Raw genomic sequence first — 19,480 nt, 5'->3', positions numbered from 1 at the left:
AAGTACAGAATTGTAATAACATGAAAATAATAATAAACTTATTTACTATAACTGTCAACCAGAATTTTAATACTGGTGCATCCCTAATGAAGACATACATTATTTATATATTAAACACAGAGCGATATATTTAAAATATGTTTCTCAGTTCTAGAAAAATATACTAATATGCTAAGTAACAACAGATTGATTGCAACTATAAGAAAACAAACACAGAGGTGGTTTGTTAGGAGAAATCATAGGAAAATATAGAAGTTTACATAAAATCATATTCAGTGTTTTATTTTTATGTTCCTTTAATCTTCTTAACAGCTATAGAGTAGTTGAATATATTTGTCTTTTTGAGTTTTTTTTTAACCAGTTTGTAGGAGCTGTAATTGCTCCTGAACTAAATCGGGTCATTTGCTTTCCAACTCTCACTCCCAAACAAATATTTATAAATCTATATACATCAATGATAAACTGCTTTAAACACACACTTCTGGAGGAAATGCCATCCACGCTACGCACTCTGTGGCTTCTGCTCCCTTTCCGATAGTCGGTATCAGATCCTCCTTTTCATCCTGCTCTGGTTCCTTTGCCACCATCAGCGGCTGTTGCCGTTGGCTGTTTCCCTCTACCAGCTGCTGCTGTTCGTGAGCCATCAGCATTGCATAGATGCAGCCGTAGGTGGCTGTTACCACCATCATCACACACACCACGCCACACACCACCCCAGCTACCACCACCGTGGCAGTCGCTCGACGCACACTCACAGGCCGGTAGCGCTGGCGCATGCAGTCTCCGGCTGACCCAGCCGGGACCTGGTGGCCCTTGGCTGCAGATGGGTACCTTGTCTCCAGATAGAGGGGGTAACAGTGTCTGAACATCTCCATAGGGATACTGCGAAGATCCTTACCATGCAAATTAGCAGGAAAGGAGCAGTTGGCAGAATCTATGCTGCCACCTATGGAATGATAAAAGAGAAAGACATAACTTTTATGAAAACGTCAATGCAATTTAAGATATTGCCCGAGTAAACACAAAATGCAGAATTTAAATAACGATTTCATTTATTAAAGGAAAAAAAGATGTCCAAATCTGCCTGACACTGTGAAAAAGTAAATGACACACTCCAATAACTGGTTGTGCCACCCTTTGCAGCAACAACTGCAATCAAGCATTTCCAATGAGTCTCTCATAATGCTGTAGAGGAATTTTCCCACTCTTCTTTGCAGAATTGTTTTAATTCAGCCACATTGGAGGGTTTTGAGCATGAATGGACTGTTTAAGGTCATCCCACAGCATCTCAATGGGATTTAAGTCCAGACTTTGACTTGGCCACTCCGAAAACTTAATTTTGTTTTTCTTGAACCATTCAGAGGTGGACTTGCTGGTGTGTTTGGGGTCATTGTCCTGCTGGAGAACCCAAGTGCGCTTGATGCTTCCATCAATTATAGCAAGTCAGGTCTTTAACCAGCAAAGCTGGTCCCCAGACCATCACTCTACCACCACTATGTTTGACTGTTGGCATGATGTTCTTTTCATGAAATGCTGTGTTGGTTTTATGCCAAAAGTAACAGGACACACACCTTCCAAAACGTTCAACTTTTGTCCCATCAATCCACAAAATATTTGCCCAAAAGTCTTGGATATAATCAAGATATTTTTTTGGCAAATGTGAGACGAGCCGTTGTGTTCTTTTTGGTCAGCAATGGGTTTTGTCTTTGAATTCTCCCATGGATGCCGTTTTTTCTTATTGTTGAATCGTGAACACTGACCTTAATTGAGGCAAGTAAGGCCTGCAGCTCTTTAGATGTTGTTCTGGGTTCTTTTATGACCTCCTGGATGAGTCGTCGTTGTGCTCTTGAAGTCATTTTGGTAGGCCGGCCAGTCCTGGGAAGATTCACCACTGTTCCAAGTTTTCCAGACTGATACGTGTCAACTATTTTGTTTCTCATCTGTTTTTGAATTTCTTTAGAGTGTGGCGTGATGTGTTGCTCAGTTCTTTCATGATGTAAAAGAAGGGGGCAATACATTTTTTTCGTAGGGCCAGGCAGGTTTGGACAGGTTTTTTCCCTTAGTAAATGAAATCATCATTTCAAAACTGCATTTTGTATTTACTTGCATTATCTTTGTGTAATATTACAATTTGTTTGATGGTCTGATGTTTTAAGTGTGACAAATATGCAAAGAATTGTGATAAATGAGCTCTCTCACCTGTGTATACAATCCATTCCAGCCAATGCTTGAGTGGAATTAAATTGCAGTTACAATTCCACGGGTTTCCATCCAGCAGAAGTTGCTGTAGAGCAGTCGCTGGCTCAAGTGAAGACCGCTCCAGAGTTCTCAGCTTGTTGCCAAGAAGCGAGAGCCACACTAGGTTCTGGAGACCATCCAGAAGGTGTGTGGGAATGGAGCTGAGACTGTTAAAGGAAAGATCTAGACGCCTAAGCTCAGTCAGACCTTTGAACTGATCTGGATTCAGTTCCTTAAGCTTGTTTTCTCTTAGAACTAATTCTCTTAGGCTGTTGAGTCCAGAGAACAAGTTAACGGGGAGCCTCACAACAAGGTTTTCAGAGAGATCCAGGACCTCTAGGTTGTTCAAGTGGGAGAAGCTTGAAGGGAAGACACTGGAGAGAAGGTTTCTGGAGAGGTCTAGATGAAGCAGGCTGCTGAGATTGGAAAAGTACCCAGGGTTGATGCTGGAGAGAAGGTTTCTGGAGAGGTCTAGATGTAGCAAGCCACTAAAATTGGAAAAACTCCCAGGTTCCACAGTGGTGAAGTTATTGTTTGAGAGGTTGAGGTAGCTTGCGTCAAAGGGTAGCTGGTTCAGGATGGAGTCCAAGGAAGCCAGTTCGTTAGGGTCACTGCAGTCTGTATGGTTTACATTGCAGGTACAGCCTGATGGACAACTTGTAGATGTTCCAAAGGAGCTCAGAAGAGTCATCAAGAGACCTGAGGAAATTAGAGAAAATTGAGATGGTTAGGAAACAGAGAGAGTTGAGAAGGTTGAAGATGTTGTAATAGGTTAAAGATCTTACTTATAATCTTCATGCTGGACTGCATTGTCCACCAAACCCTGTTGTAAGAGTTCCTGAGCAATTCTTTGGAAGAGCATCCAATGGTCTACACCAAAAGAATGCCTTCCTTCTCCATCATGATGAATCCACCAGAAAACTTGTTGAATTCACTTGGAATTGATGTAGTTACAAACAAAGCAAACACTGTTAAAATAATGATTAAAGAAAGATGGGTGGGTGCTATGATGCATGTACAGATTTTATGCAATGTTACTAAGAAACTGACTACAATTTAAATGCTAAATAAATGCCCTGTGAAGGCTGAACATATATTACATCATGAAGTCTAAATATCACAGACCTGAAATGAATTTGAGTCTTCAGAAGGCAAACAAATAGTGAAAGAGAGTACTTTGTATAAAAGCTGCCCAGAGGCCTATTTCTTGTTATGAGAGAAAAAAGCAAAGTGAAAAACTAAAGGTATTGTGAGGTTACATACAAAGTATATTATCAGCTGCTTCACACATCTCAAATTTCTTTTGGAATTTTTATATTGTTTATATTATTAGGTGAAAGAGATCATTTGCTATGCATGTACAGTACATGTGTGTATTATATATATTTAAAATTAAAAATTAAATTTATCCAAAGCGACTTACAGTGCATTCAGGCTATACATTTTTACCTATCATATATATATATATATTACATATATATAATACAAACACACCAGCATTGCTTTTTCACATTTGTTGCATTAAACTAGCAAGGATTAAACTGTCCACACCATTAGATAATAAATCAGAGCTGAGAACAACATCCGCTTTATCAGCGAAAAGAGGATCAAATTGTGCATGCTGGAATGTGCACTACATAACATTTTATGAAATTTGTTAAAAAATCCAAAATATTTCTAGATCTGATTGATGTGGAATGTTTTATAGATCTAGAATAGAAAGAAAACCCCTAAAGAAAATTATTAAAAGCATAGATTTAAGAATAAATGGTATGAATTTATTTTAAACTAAAATTGTTGTAAAGAATGCAATTATTCTGTCTAATGAAGTCCTAAATATTGAATAGCACAACAACGACCACTGCTTGTTTAACCTGATCAGTGAGAAATGATTATTATTGCACTAAAAGCGAACCAGACCTGAAACATACCTTCCACCAGTCCTCATCTAGTGGTCCTCATGATTACTCCTGTAAACATAGAGTGAGCCAATCGACAGAAAATGAAAGACACAAGAGGAACTGGCAGCTCACAGCTTGAAAAATCCAGAGTGTGTATGAGCGCGGCTCACATCAGGAAGTAGGACTAACATTAGAACAGACTGTGTCTGCCTCCACGACCAGAGAGAGAGAGATGGATGGACTGAGGAGGGGGCAGAAGAGATAAAACACCAGCTTAGAAAATGGTCTCTTCAGTTTTTTCATGAATCTTTGTGGTAGCTTATGATGTTGAACATATAAGGATTAATCGTGTGATATACGGCATCAACAGATGTTGTCAAGCAAAACATTAATACAGGGTTCTCACGCACATGGAAAACCTGGAAATATAAGGGAATTTTAAAATGAAGATTTCCAGAGAATTATTATTATTTTTTATATTTAAAAATAATTATAATTATTTTATTTTATTATAATTTTTTTTTGTTGTAATGCCTAGCACAGAAAAATATATAATTGACTAGAAATATGAATTCAATCTCTACGATATTATATAAAAAAATATCCAAACTGCTAAAAAAAATATAAAATATTTAATTTCACTAGAAATTGTCTATAAAAGGATTTTAAAGTTGCTGGAAACATTATTGTAAATATTTATGGATGTTTTTATCCAAAAAATATATTTTTTGTAATGCTCTGCACAAAAATATTTAATTGACAGGAGATATGAATGCAACCTCTATGAAATGATCTTAAAGGTTTTCCGATTTTCCTTTTATCTTCCGTGTGCAGCTATTGGAATGCAAGCATCCCTGGACTTGCTGGAGAGAGTGCTCCTATCCATTGCCAAACATTTGAGTTTTAACTCAAAAATAATTCAAGTTCGATATATGTCCTGCAAGAAAATGTGTACATTTTCTGTCGAATTTATGTACATTTCATTCCACTCAAAAACGCTGTGCAATGCTATGAGTAATTCAAAATGAAACATCTGTAAAAAATCTATACGGAAAAAGTCCTTCATATTTACACACCACACTGAGCTGTGTTTTACAGACTTTTCTTGAGTGTGTGTAGTGTAAAGGGAGACTCTATGACAACAATCTAGCAAATATTAAAGGTCTTTGATTAATGATGTTTATCAGTTCCTGTCCGCCTCACGCTGACGAAAGAGCAAATAGTGTTTGTCACTGGAGATTTCGAAGTGTACATGTACATGCTCACGTCTGCAGGCCTCCAGGGCAATTTATCAAGATGTTTGCTACTTACCAAACACTTTTTTTATTCAGTGCGACTTGCCACATGACTTATGGTCCCTTCTGGGGTTTAAACCTAGGACTTTTCAAACACCACCCCTGTTTCACACAAGGACTCTTTTCTTGTAGTTTTTGTCATTTAGTGCAACAAACACAAACAACTCTCCAAAACATTCTCCTAAAATCTTTCCTACTTGTTTTCTTATTTTTCTTTCCTTATTTCCTCCTGTCAGCCAAACAACACAGATGTTATTTCTAAGGCATATTCAACTAATATGGTACTCTTTGGTGTCCCATTAATTTAAGTATACATAAACACTCACAAATTTAGACATGCACCAAATTAGTTGCAATTGTTATTTACAACCTCCATTTGTTAGCAAAAACAATTTTTAGCCCCTAATTTGTTCCCCATTTATAGTCTTTTAATGTAATTTCTTTACAGTTAATTTAGTAATTTGTCAACTGTAGTGTTTGCTCAGTATAATGCATTTGATATAATGTCCTTGTCCATTTACTAAAGCCCTTGCGGCTGTCTTCTTCCTCTTTGGAGTGCAGTGATGTGGACGGTTTATGTCCTCTCAGCTGTGAGAGCATTGTGAGTGAAGTTAATTGACTCTTCTTTGTGTCATCTTTATATAATCTGTGAATCGTTGTTCTGAATCAGTTTACATGAACCGATCCACTAGAATGAATTCTAATCCAGTCCAACAAGGGAGATTCTAACCCATCTCTGTTTTTTTACAGGATGTGAACTGTTACCTTGTTGACAATAATGACTTCACACTGGTCTCAAAGGAAAAAGGGGACGTGAGTATTTCAAACGGTTCATTGAACACACATTGACCTTTTGTGACAACATGCCCCATCAGCATTTATTCACAGAAGAGAAGCTGGAAGATGGTGACTTGTGTTAGGTGACGGGTCTAGCTGCATGTTTGCAGTACCCAGGGGGTTTGGTGTGAAGGGCAGGTGACAAGATGAGGACTCGATAATGTACCACAAGCTTGTCCTTGGAGTGAATAGATGGGGTCTCAAACAAGACAGTGTTTGTGAGAATGAGAATTAAAATTGACCTGGTGAAATTGGATAAGCTGGGAAAGGTTGCCACATCTTTTTGAATTTTATCTTTTGGGCTTTTATTTATAGAACAGTAAAGTGCATCCAGAAAATAGGAGCATCGAAATGGAGAATGACGCCCTTTATGCAAATGAATATGATGCTTGCATACAACCTTTGACCAACAGAAGGCTGCTTGATTTAAAAGTAATTTCTGTGGGAGCAGTGCTTCATATTTTACACTGATACACTATTGACAATACACAATGGACTAATCAATTTGATCTTACCTTTATACACTCTGAGTAGTGCATAACTTATTTCAAGTTTACCAAAAAATGCAAACTTCCTGAAAATGTTCTCACCCTCAGGGCATTCAACAATGAGATACATTTGTTTCTTTGTTGATACAAATTTAGAGAAATTGAGCAATACATCACCAGTGGATCATCTGCAGTGAATGGGTGCCGTCAGAATGAGAGTCCAAACAGCTGATAAAAAAAACATCACAATAATCCACAAGTAACCCACACAACTCCAGTCAATCAATTAACATCAAGTGAAAGGAGCTGTGTTTGTAATCAGTTAAGTTTTTAACATTAAGCAGTTGCTTCAGACAGAAATACAAGTCCTCTATCCATAATGTATGGATACAGCTAAATATTGTAGAAACGTAATTTTCTGTAAAGTTGCTTTGCAATGATTTGTATCGTAAAAAGCGCTATAAAAATAAACTTGAATTGAATTGAACTGAATTAATTTTGCTTCCTCCAGTGAAAAAAGTAATCTTGTCTGAATCAGTACAAAACTGTTCTTAACAAATATGTTAGTGGATTTGGATGTGAGAGGACTTTTTCAGTGTGTTATTATTGATTATGGACTTTATTTTGTATTTTAGCCAGAAGCGACATTTTAATGTTTAAATGTTTTAATGTTGTATTTCTTTCTTACAAACATGAAGGTTATCACTTTGCAAGACATTTAATTGATGTACTGGAGTTTTTTTATTACTTGTGGATTATTGTGATGTTTTTATCAGCTGTTTGGACTCTCATTTTGACGGCACCCATTCACTGCAGATGATCCACTGTTGAGCGAGTGATGTAATGCTAAATTTCTCAAGATCTCTTCCGAAGAAGAAACAAACTCTTATAATTCTTCAATAGCCTGAGAATGAGTACACTTTCAGAAAGTGTTCATTTTTTGGGTTAATTAATCCTTTAATTCACTGTTCAGCTTCATCTTATTATGGTAAAAATAATTTTAAAATCCATATCGATTTTTCTTTATCAAAAACATTGTTTAGTGCATTGTTAAATATAAATCATGATATTTTAGTCAACAGTGTGCTTTATAATTCTCATCATTATTGTTGACTTGTGTATTAGATTTAATTGAGTATTAGTGTATTTTGTTGCATATACCTCTATATGCTGACAATAGTCTCATACCATAACCACAGCTGTTTGTAGCAACAAATGCACTGTAGCTATGTGAGCAGTAACCAGGAGATTAATGCTTATGGAGTCTAATCCCAGATTGCCGTGGGGCAGACAGGGCAGATTCAGGCATCTGTTTGCACATCTGAATCACTGCACATCTGTCTGTCTATGAGCGTGTAGGTTTGTGTGTGTGTGTGTGTGTGTGTGTGTGTGCGTGTGTGTGTGTGTGTTTGTTTGTTCATTATGGGAGTCAGAAATTTATTCATATAGTGTCATACTGTATATATAAACCTGAAGAATCCTTCACTCTATGCTTTAACATCTAAATTCTATATTGTACTGACACTGTTGGCAATCCACCTCTGTTCACCTCGCAGCCTTTCTATGACCTGCTGGCATTAGTAAAGTGGTTCTTCTCACATTTTGTGATGTAAGTGCTGTTTGCGGTTGTGAAACCAGGGGGAAACTGAGCTACTTTATTCAAACTTGCAGGTTTCTGTTGGAGTTCAACATCTGTGGTCTGTGGCATAATGACCATGTTGTGGATGGTAAGTTAGGAAGTTACGAAGAATGAGACGTTTTTGTTTATGTTCAAACTTCAGAAATCCTCAAACACCCAGACATGTCAACCTCATCTCCATCTCAGTTACATTTTTGTATAATTTAATATGTAATTTCATGTAGTGTAAGTCTCTCATTTCTTTATTCTGCATTACCATTGTTCATCATTTTGCTGTAATTGGTTCTGATTGACACTGTCCAGCTAAAGCTGGGTTTCACGCATGCAAGTATCCACATGTGTACATGAGCAAATGTCCTTCACCTAGTTTGTGCCTTTTTAGAGCCAGGATCCAAATTAGATCCTGATAATTTGTAGCTAATGAAAGGACTTAGTCCTCTGTACTGACTTAAGCATAGATCTAGGTTTCTATGGTTTTCTTGACAAAATATTAGTCTAGTCTGAAAGTTCAGAAGATCCTGATTTATTATCACAACCAAATCTCCACGACACAAAAGAAACGAGCTGCAACACAACAAAATTGGCTTGACAGTGGTTGAGAAATGTTTTGTGTGCGAACAGAAAATAGTGAAAGACCATGGAATTACTCCATGTTTGTGTGATTAAAAGTGCAGAAAGTGTTAAGAATTTTTTTTATTTGAACGTTTTGTTGAAATTTGTTTATATAAAAAAAAAGTCTTCTTGTACAATTAATATAGTATAATAGAATTAGCTGAATTAATTAACTCTGTAAGCCCACTAATTTTATTTAGTTTTTTTATATAAACACACACACACATACAGTATGTACATATACAAACACACATTGATTTATTTTTTGGTTTATTATTTTTTTTAACTGTATAAGACCATTAATATAAAAAATAAAATATTATTTATATATATATATATATATATATACACACACACACACACTTATATACGGATTTATTGTAACATAGTTTTATTAAATTTTGAATATATATTGACTTTTTTAATAAATATGTAATTTTTTATTATTTCAATTTTGTATTAATATTTGTTGACTTTTGATAAATATTATATAAATAGGTAGAATTGTATTATATTATAACAAAAACATACAGAATTGAATATTAACTATATATATATAAACACAAAAAGACAGCACAATAAAGGCCAGAAACATTATTTATTGAACACTGACTCGCTCTGACAAATAAATATGACAATAAGAGCACTGATGTCCAATATATTCCCCTCTGAAATGCCGCTTAATTTAAAATGGTCGACTGATTCCTAACAAATCTTTTTGGACAATTTTCCTTGGAGAAATAAGCCAACATTCATTGCATTACTTTGCAGCTCGAAATGAAATCCGATGAACATCCTTGATCACAATTACAAAGTGACAGAAATGCTTCTTTGTTCTAAAACGGGACTCGTCGTATCACAGGAACCGGATTCCAGCCCCGAACTGCACTCCATCACATATCCTGAGGGACAAAACACATCAGTACATTACAAATTTATAATAGTAGAAGAATAAAACAATCATATTAAAAAATGCAATCACATGTGTATTTGTGAATGACTGTGTGAATGGCTGCGATTGTCTACCTGTCTCCACTCTGGACACCCATGGGAATGCAATAGTTGAGCTCCAGTCGAGCGATGTTCCCTAGACGCAACACAATACCTGCTCCATAAGACCAGCGGATACATTCGGCCAGCTTGCTCAGGTGTGCCCGCGGTCCTTCCCCTAGTGGATTATTTCAATTATAGCAACAAACATGTAAAAACATCAAGATAAACAAAACCATTGTAGCTTTCTTTATCTCACCATAATTGAGGTTACACAGGTTTCCGGCATTGAGAAAAAAATGTGTCCTGAAAAGGTCTCCGAAGCCGCCTCTTCCTGGCCTGAATGGGAGAGGGGTGTACAGATGAAGCCCTCCGGCCCAATACGCCTCCCCACCGAGGTAATCACCTTTCATCAAAGTAAGAAAACAAACCTTAGTTGTGAATACTGAGATACTGAGCTTCACTGTCAGAGTCAGTTACCTTCACTCTGAGGGCCGATGCTGTACATGCTGAAGCCCCTTACACTGGTCGGACCACCCAGATAGAACCTAAACACACGTTTAAATACAAAAATAGATTTACCTTGTGGGTTACTTATTTTTACCAATGAGAGAGGGAATTCACTAACCTGTCAGCGATACACGAGGGTTTGTGTCCCAGAGGCAGCAACATACCCCCCCACAGTGAGGTGGAGAGCACCTACACAGAGAGGGACATATACAAACAGAGCCTTTGAAGATTAAGACTGTTAAAGAACATTTGAAATAAAATAAAATACAGTTAAACTTATTTTCAGTGCAGCAAGTGTAAACATTGTATTTGAATTTTTTTAATGCAATTTGTATTATTTTAATTTTTATTATCTGTTCTTGTAGCTCAATTGGTAGAGCATTGCCCTATGAAGCGCAAGGTTGGGGGTTCGATTCCCCAGTGTTACGGCCTAAGCCTTCTGAGTGTTGTATCTGTGTTTGTTTGTGATCTAATTAGTCTTTTCTCTTCTGAGTGTTAGGCTCCGCCCCTGCACACCTGTGTCCTGTTGCTCTGATGGCTCAACTAGAGTATATAAGAGAAGTGTGAACCAGAATGAAGGATGCAGCAGTGAATTCCATGCAGTGGTGAATTTTGCGTGCATCATGCTGTCCAGCCAGCCTCCGAAGAAAGCTGTGTTCTATTTGATGTTTATTTGGTTTGATCTATTTGTCAGTGTCTGTTAAGTATATTCTTTGACTTTGGTATAGTTTAATTGTTATTGTTACATGTGGAGAGTTGAGGTGAATGAGAGATGTGAGATTGCGTAATCGTTTATTAGTCCAAAAATAAATGGTTAAATTGCTGTTGGCCTCATGTCTCCTCTTATGTTGTGGACCCCTTTCTCAATGAGCATTTTTATAACAGGGGTTCGTAACATAAATGGGGGCTCGTCCCGGATTTTGTCCTGATTTTTCTTTTAAGGTTGATTTGATCCTGAATTGGATTCTGTGGAGCAGATTGGGGGTGATCCTACGTATTCTCCGGTTAGAAAGAGTGAGCCAGCAGGGCTGTGTCTAGCGCCAGTCCTGACGACGGTTTGCTGTTTATTGTTTTCTTTATTATTTTAGTTTGTTGTTTTTGGAGGTATTCCGGGGGAGAGAGTAATCTCTTAATCGGTACCCTCTGAAGACTAGTTAGGTTATAGTTAGCTTGATGGTTAGGTAAGTAGGACCGGAGTGCGTTGGTTTATTCCTTATACATTGGGTTTTCTTTTGTCTTCTCGTAAAGATGGCAACCTTTGAGTTGAGTCAATTTATAGATCAACCTAGTGTTGAAGTATTAGAGACATGTCGGAAAAATGATTTGTTTCTCATTGCTCAACATTATGAGATTTCTATCTCTAGAACACTGCGTAAAGAAGCGTTAAAAGCTTGTTTGGTGGCTAGTTTGACTAATAAGGGGGTATTTCCTTCTATGGAAACTGTTTCTGTTGCAGCAGCGGAGTTGGCGGCACCGGCTGCAGGAAGTCCTCCCTTACGTGTGTTGACTGGTGATCCAGTCACTCCATTGATTGAGGTTGGTGCGGAGGTAGGTCCGTCGTCTTCAATGCCTAAATTTGAACCTCTTTCACTTTCTACACAGTCGTCACCAGTAGTTAGTTCAGATTCACGTTTAAAGTTACGTTTAGCACGGTTACAATGGGAGACTCAGGATAGAGCTCAGGCGAGACAAGATGATTTGAAGCGTCAGATCGAGATGTATCGAATTGATGCAGATACAAAAGTGCGACTGCGGGAGTTGGAGTTGCAGGCTGTAGCAGAGGTACCTAAAAAATCTACTTTTAAAACATCTAGTTTGAAGGGTAATTCTGAGACACCAGCAGGTCCATCAAATTCGAGTATTAATTCTGTCTCAACTGATACCGCATCGGAATCTGTAGTAGCGCCGTTTTCAACTCATTTTGATGTTGTTAAAAATATCTCTATTGTTCCACCCTTCCGTGAGAAGGAAGTTGAAGCGTATTTTCAAGCTTTTGAACGAGTTGCAGTTGCTTTAAGATGGCCAAACGAAGTTTGGGCACTAATGTTACAGTGTAAACTATCGGGTAAGGCGCAAGAGGTGTGTGCATCTCTCTCGTTAGAGGAAAGCGTACAGTACGATGCCGTGAAAACCGCAATTCTACGGGCATATGAATTGGTGCCTGAGCATTATCGACAGCGATTTCGTACCACAAAGAAGGCAGTGTCTCAAACTTATGTCGAGTTTGTTCGTGAAAAGGGAATTTTATTTGATCGGTGGATCAAAGCGTGTAAGGTAACTGACTATAATTCTTTGCGAGAACTTTTTCTGATTGAAGAATTTAAAAACTGCGTTCCAGAACGTACTGCATTGTACTTAAATGAACAAAAAGTCAGCACCGTACAACAGGCTGCTGTGTTAGCTGACGAGTACGCATTAATGCACAAAACTGTGTTTTTTAAGCGTTCGTCTGAATTTGGGGGTCCCTCACCAAAAGAAAATGAAAATTTTTCTGATTCAAAAAAATAGATGGGTTCCTACCAGTCCGAAGTCTAATAGAGAGTGCGGTTATTGTCACAAAATGGGACACATGCTAGCCGAGTGTCGTATCTTAAAACGTAAACAAGAGCGACAAGATTCTTCATCTTTTCAGCCTCGAGGTTCTGTTTTGGTGAAAACTCTGTCTCCGTCCTTCTCTGGTTCTCCTGCAACACCTGAGAGCTGTTTTCAGCCTTTCATGTTCGATGGATTTGTGTCGTTAACTGATAAGGTCAAGAGTCGAAAACCTGTAAGAATCCTCCGGGATACAGGAGGGTCTCAGTCCTTTATATTATCAGATATTTTGGATTTTTGTGCTGACTCCGTGTGTAATACCAGCGCGATTGTGCAGGGTATTGAAATGGGTTTGGTGCCTGTTCCTCTTCATCGCGTATACGTCTCTTCTGATTTGGCATCTGGGTGTTTTGAGGTTGCAGTTCGTCCCTCTTTACCTGTGAAAGGTGTTGATTTTATCATGGGCAACGACATAGCTGGAGGTAAGGTAATGCCGGTAGTGCAAGTGACTGATGTTCCGTGTAATGATTTTGTATCACGTACTCGTGAGCGTTTGCGTAACGCGTGTACTGTGGCGAAAGAAGCACTGTCTCTTTCACAAAAGAAAATGAAGAAACGCTTTGATCGAAAGGCAGTTGTGCGTAATTTTCTGCCAGGAGATAAAGTTTTAGTACTGCTCCCCATTCCTGGGTCCACACTCTCTGCGCGTTTTTCTGGCCCCTATGTGATCAAAAGTAAGTTGAGTGAAACTGATTACATCTTATATACTCCTGAGAGGAGACGAAAAACTCACTTATGTCACGTCAATATGTTGAAACCATATTTATGTCGTGTTGAACCAAAAGAGAACACCACTGAGGGTTTGGCATGTGAACCGGTGACTGAGTTAACCACTGAGCATATTTCCTTACTAACTTATACCTTGCCTACCGACACTGAGGATGATGGGTTGAATATCCCTATGGAAGCTTTACAAGGAGGATGTTTTGAAAACTCAGAAGTTTTATCTTTGCTTTCCTCTCAGCTCTCCTATTTAACGATCGAACAGCGAGGAGACATAATGAAGTTGATAGAAAGTTTTCGGAGTTTATTCTATGACGTTCCTCCTGGTACTAATGTCATCCAGCATGACATCGAGGTCGGCAGTGCATTACCCCTCAAGCAACATGCTTATCGCTGTCCAATAGGTAAACGAGAGGCAATGAAGAACGAAGTGAAATATTTATTGCAGAATGGTTTTGCTGTTCCGAGCAATAGTCCCTGGAGCTCGCCGTGCGTTCTAGTACCAAAGGCTGATGGGTTTTTTCGCTTTTGTACCGACTTCAGGAAAGTCAATTCTGTCACTGTGGCTGATGCTTTTCCCTTACCGCGTATTGATGATTGTATTGACAATCTTGGGGGCGCAAAATATATCACTAAGTTAGACCTGCTGAAAGGCTATTGGCAGGTGCCTCTCACTAAACGTGCTTCTGAGGTCTCCGGGTTTGTTACCCCTGACGCTTTCCTACAATATACGCGAATGGCGTTCGGCCTGCGAAACGCACCGGCAACGTTTCAGCGTTTGATGTCAACTGTCTTAGGTGAGGTTCCTAATTGCAATATTTATTTGGATGATGTAGTCATCTATTCATCTACATGGGATGAACACCTGTCGACCTTACATGACGTGTTTCAGCGTTTAGCAGATGCTTCCTTAACGCTAAACCTTAAGAAATGTGAATTTGTTAAGGCTTCTGTCACCTATTTAGGGAAGCAGGTGGGGAATGGTCAGGTACGGCCATTGGATGGAAAAGTGGCCGCTGTCCTTAGCTATCCAGTACCTACTACGAGGAGAGAGTTGCGTAGATTCCTGGGCATGGTTGGATACTACCGGTGTTTTTGCAAAAATTTCTCAAGTGTTGTTGCCCCCTTAACTCAACTGTGTAGTCCTAAAGTTTGTTTCAGTTGGACTGATGAGTGCCAGCAAGCCTTTCTCTCTGCAAAATCTCTTCTTTGCAGTGCACCTGTGCTGTCTGCCCCAGATATGACTCGCCCGTTCCAGCTTGAGGTGGACGCTAGTGCAGTGGGAATAGGAGCTGTCCTGCTACAGGAGGGTGCTGATGGAATCGGCCACCCAGTGTCATACTTTTCAGCTAAGTTTAACCGTCATCAGTTGAATTACTCCACTATTGAAAAAGAAACTTTAGCTATGTTGTTGGCATTGCAACATTTTGATGTTTATGTGGGGTCCAGCTCTTGTCCAGTCGCCGTTTATACGGATCATAATCCGTTGGTATTTCTGCATAAAATGTATAACCATAATCAACGATTGATGCGTTGGGCTTTGATGGTTCAGCCGTATAACTTGAAGATCCATCACAAAAGAGGATCTGACAATGTGGTGGCCGACGCTTTGTCTCGCGGTTTGGTTTAGGTTTTGGTATGGTTTCATTCAGAATTATTTTTTCCTTGTCCTTTTAAGGAAGGAAAGAGAAAAGTCAAATTCTTCCTTTAGGGGGAGAAGTGTTACGGCCTAAGCCTTCTGAGTGTTGTATCTGTGTTTGTTTGTGATCTAATTAGTCTTTTCTCTTCTGAGTGTTAGGCTCCGCCCCTGCACACCTGTGTCCTGTTGCTCTGATGGCTCAACTAGAGTATATAAGAGAAGTGTGAACCAGAATGAAGGATGCAGCAGTGAATTCCATGCAGTGGTGAATTTTGCGTGCATCATGCTGTCCAGCCAGCCTCCGAAGAAAGCTGTGTTCTATTTGATGTTTATTTGGTTTGATCTATTTGTCAGTGTCTGTTAAGTATCTTCTTTGACTTTGGTATAGTTTAATTGTTATTGTTACATGTGGAGAGTTGAGGTGAATGAGAGATGTGAGATTGCGTAATCGTTTATTAGTCCAAAAATAAATGGTTAAATTGCTGTTGGCCTCATGTCTCCTCTTATGTTGTGGACCCCTTTCTCAATGAGCATTTTTATAACAGGGGTTCGTAACACCAGGAACACATGACAGATAAAAATTGGTAGCCTGAATGCACTGTAAGTCGCTTTGGATAAAAGTGTCTGCTAAATGCATTAATTTAATTTAATAAAAACATTTAATTGAGTATTAATAATTATATATCGACTCTTGATATCCAGAATTTGTTGTCAATTAAATTTATTTAGGTTGAAGGATTAAAATGACTAAAACTTAATAGAGCCCTCTGAAAGTGCTTAAAACATCAACAAACTATATGGTTAGTAACAAACTATGACTAATAAAAAACATTCATGTTAATTGTAAAAATGTTACAATAAAATGTTCAAAATCTATATATTTTCATTAAGTTGCCATTTCTAATTTGAGCTTAGTTCAAGTTGGACAACTACAAAAATTTAAATAAGTACTATAATAGTAGTACATTAATGATACTAAAATAAAACCACAATAAAGAAACATAAGCAATGGTTTCCCCCCCAGCATCTCACCGAGTCCCAGAACAGAGTCTTGTTGAGCTGAATTTCAAAGTCTTCCTTCAGGAAACTGACATCTCCTCCAGTGTAACCTGCCAGTTCCTAAAAGACCACCAAAATGAAGTAAACAAAGACAGTATTGGATAGACTATTTCTAACAAAGACAACAGTTGCTTTAAACAAACCTGGTTGATCTTCAATAAGGCACCTTTTCTGGGAAGAATGGTAGAATTGCGTGTGTCGATGACCATTGTGTGCTATGAGGAAAATATCATATATTTAAAATCAGATCTCAATGACTGTGATAACAAGTTTCAGAGAAGAAACATACGGAAAGTGAGGACTTCAGGGAATGGCCACTCTCCTCCCTAACAGCGAAGGAAGCCGTACGGGCCAAACAGCCCAGCTCTCTCCACACGCCCTCCCACTTCAAAGTGTGATTTGTCCTCCAGATGGGGAACTGGTGATTATAGACCAAACAATCGATAAATAAATTAGATAATATCTTATACATATAGCAAAACTTTTGACGTTATGGGCCAGATTTACTAAACAGGAAAGTAGCACCAGAGCGCAATTCCAAAACAACGACGATGGGCGTGAAAATATCTGTGGGGGATTTACTAACAATGACCAAATTAAAGAAAATAGATGCATCTCATTTACATATCGACCAACGCAATATACCAAGCGCAGCGCAAAAAAGCAGAGCTGATGCTCATCTGGTGCAGATGATCTACTTACGACACAGGTGCAAATTAGTAATAAGACATGCTTTTTTGGGAGGTAAATAATGTCGCAAATACCAGTAATTTCACAAGCGCAAACTTTAGTAAATCACATTGCGCGATTCTTTTTAATATTCTCCTTAAATAAATTTAGCGTCTGAAAGGGAAACTCCTACAAATGCATATTCAATAAGTTCAGGCTCAACAATAACCCACACCTTTTCAGAGCTAATTCTTCACTGCGCGTCTTTAGTAAATCGTGACAGTACTGTTTTAATGCCAAAAGATGGTTTGTGCGGACACAAGCTGTTAGTAAATCTGCCCATATATCTACTGAAACTAAGTTATTTATTACATAATGTCTGCCTTGTTAAAGAGAAAATAAATGTAAAAATAAATCAAATGAGATCCAATAATAAAATAAAATATATAAAATAATTAGTATATGTAATTATAAAATAAATCCTTTACGCTGAACTCTGTGGAGACCCCTCGGTCTGTTTCTCTGAGGGAGCTCCATGGGAACTGGCCCGTGACTTTATACAAGTTAATGGAGAAGCTGAAAGAGTGAGTGAATGAGTGTCAACAGCAAACCTGGGAAAACCGGTTCACAACATTCACAAACAACCACTGAAACATGATTACTATTAATCTAGTAATCACACCTATACTGATTTTTACAAATCAAAGTGTAATTTTTAAATAGAAATCTTCACCACCAGGCCAAGAAACATACTTGCGCTCAAAATGTCCAGGCTGTGGCTTGAAGAATGACAAGCCATATGAGGTTTCCTTAGTCCCATAAGAGAACTGGAAGGTCAGCTTCTCTGCACGGCCAAAAACATTGGGCAATTTCAAACCCAGGACCTGAAAATGAGAACCAGAACAACACATCTGTAAATAATTTCGGTTTCTCAATGTAGACACAAAGCCAAAAGTAACGATGCAGGAGTCAGTAGCTCACCATGCTTCCCTCGTTGTTCCCAACCATGGTGTTGTAACTTCCCGTCATTCTTCTCAGCTCCTTCACCTCGAATTTCACATCTAGTCCATTCGGCAGCGCATCAGCCCCTGATGTTTTCAGAGGAATTCAGACTTTCATGAATCACTTTGATTATTGGTTATTTACCACTAGTTGTTTGCTTATTTGTCGTACCTTCAGCAGTGTCAATGACAACTTCCACATGTCTGAATATCCCCAGACGCAAAAGTCTCTGTCTGGCCTCATGGGACTTCTTCATTACCTGAAACATAATTATAAAGGAGTTTATTAGTTTAAATATAGTAAAAATATGTATATATGTAGTATGTATGTAATACAATATTAATAGTGTTATCTATCCACAAGCAGCATGATACTCACATCAATCAAGTTTTTGGCACGGAAAACATCTGCAATCTCATATGTTAAAATGTCTTCCTTTGTTCTTCCGAGACCATCGATGTGCACATGCTGTACTACAACCTAAACGATTGACATACATGAAAACACCAATGTGCCTGGTACAAGACAACATTTATGTACAAGCAATGGGTAGAAAAATCACATTAAACCCATCTCACGTCTTTATTTTCCAGAACTTCCTGTTTCTCTTCATGCTCTGGTTCTCCCAGGTCCATGTCATCTGCTTGAACCCCCAGCTCAGGTCCTTGCATAGGAAGGGGGTCCAGACTCTGGACAGATATGTAAAAGTCAGCGAGTTAGTGTTATTTGATTTATTATTTTATTATATTAAGCATACTCAGAGAACCTGATATAGCTTATTCAATGCGTAAAACTGCAACAGATACTATAAAAGTGTTTACAATTAAGTATTGTATGACAGCACAAACATTAGTTTGTTAATATCCAATGCTATACGAGTGAGCGTTTATATGTGTAAGATGATTTATTGTCTTATTGACAATTAACGTTAATGTGGAGTAACGTTACTAAACGTCATCCTAAACTCGGCTTGTCATTCAAAGACTGTTCAGAGGTCATTCCTTCAGCTTCTCCAACAGCTCTTGAAAAATGCGCTTACCCTGGCATGCACGGTGCCCATGTTTAAAAAACTATTTACATTCAAATGTCCCCAATATTATAATAAACACAGTTCAGTTTAATACGGAACAATCCGCGGTCTGTCTCTGGCACACTACAACAATCTCCGGGTGGCCGCCATGACACTTAGTAACCACGCCCATAGGGAATGATGATTGGCGAAGGAGGACAGAGCAACTACGTCATGCTCGTCACTATTTTCCTTATAAAATATGGAGACAAATTGC

At 38.4% G+C, this 19,480-nt stretch overlaps 2 protein-coding genes across 2 annotated transcripts; both read right to left on the bottom strand.

Annotated features, from left to right (window-relative positions):
- Nucleotides 1-4,305, bottom strand: LOC128014715 (leucine-rich repeat and transmembrane domain-containing protein 2-like). Its single transcript, XM_052598427.1, has 4 exons — nucleotides 4,170-4,305; nucleotides 3,024-3,206; nucleotides 2,200-2,937; nucleotides 1-946 (listed from the first exon to the last, which is right to left on the bottom strand). The coding sequence occupies exons 2-4, from the start codon at nucleotides 3,046-3,048 to the stop codon at nucleotides 468-470; spliced, it is 1,242 nt and encodes a 413-aa protein (XP_052454387.1). The 5' UTR covers nucleotides 3,049-3,206; nucleotides 4,170-4,305; the 3' UTR covers nucleotides 1-467.
- A 5,284-nt stretch (nucleotides 4,306-9,589) lies between these two features.
- Nucleotides 9,590-19,416, bottom strand: samm50 (SAMM50 sorting and assembly machinery component). The gene is made up of 15 exons (XM_052597061.1): nucleotides 19,234-19,416; nucleotides 18,773-18,883; nucleotides 18,573-18,674; nucleotides 18,366-18,453; nucleotides 18,174-18,280; nucleotides 17,946-18,076; nucleotides 17,681-17,768; nucleotides 16,813-16,941; nucleotides 16,667-16,738; nucleotides 16,497-16,583; nucleotides 10,629-10,699; nucleotides 10,481-10,548; nucleotides 10,260-10,406; nucleotides 10,037-10,178; nucleotides 9,590-9,912 (listed from the first exon to the last, which is right to left on the bottom strand). Exons 1-15 carry the CDS (start codon nucleotides 19,252-19,254, stop codon nucleotides 9,867-9,869), a joined length of 1,410 nt encoding a protein of 469 aa, XP_052453021.1. The 5' UTR covers nucleotides 19,255-19,416; the 3' UTR covers nucleotides 9,590-9,866.
- Nucleotides 19,417-19,480: the final 64 nt, after the last annotated feature.

This window comes from Carassius gibelio, chromosome B25 (genome assembly GCF_023724105.1).
Source record: "Carassius gibelio isolate Cgi1373 ecotype wild population from Czech Republic chromosome B25, carGib1.2-hapl.c, whole genome shotgun sequence".
NCBI lineage: Eukaryota > Metazoa > Chordata > Actinopteri > Cypriniformes > Cyprinidae > Carassius > Carassius gibelio.
This window is presented reverse-complemented; position numbering and strand designations above follow the sequence as displayed.

What these genes read in the sequence shown, in the direction of transcription:
- samm50 (XM_052597061.1), bottom strand. Translation starts at nt 19,254, where the DNA reads ATGGGCACCGTGCATGCCAGG. An exon ending in AAGTTCTGGAAAATAAAGAC is followed by an intron (nt 18,675 to 18,772) that starts GTGAGATGGGTT and finishes TCAATCGTTTAG; the next exon opens with GTTGTAGTACAGCATGTGCA. An exon ending in CCCTGAAGTCCTCACTTTCC is followed by an intron (nt 16,739 to 16,812) that starts GTATGTTTCTTC and finishes TTTTCCTCATAG; the next exon opens with CACACAATGGTCATCGACAC.
- LOC128014715 (XM_052598427.1), bottom strand. Translation starts at nt 3,048, where the DNA reads ATGCAGTCCAGCATGAAGATTATAA. An exon ending in GTCCAGCATGAAGATTATAA is followed by an intron (nt 2,938 to 3,023) that starts GTAAGATCTTTA and finishes TAATTTCCTCAG; the next exon opens with GTCTCTTGATGACTCTTCTG. An exon ending in GGAATGGATTGTATACACAG is followed by an intron (nt 947 to 2,199) that starts GTGAGAGAGCTC and finishes ATCATTCCATAG; the next exon opens with GTGGCAGCATAGATTCTGCC.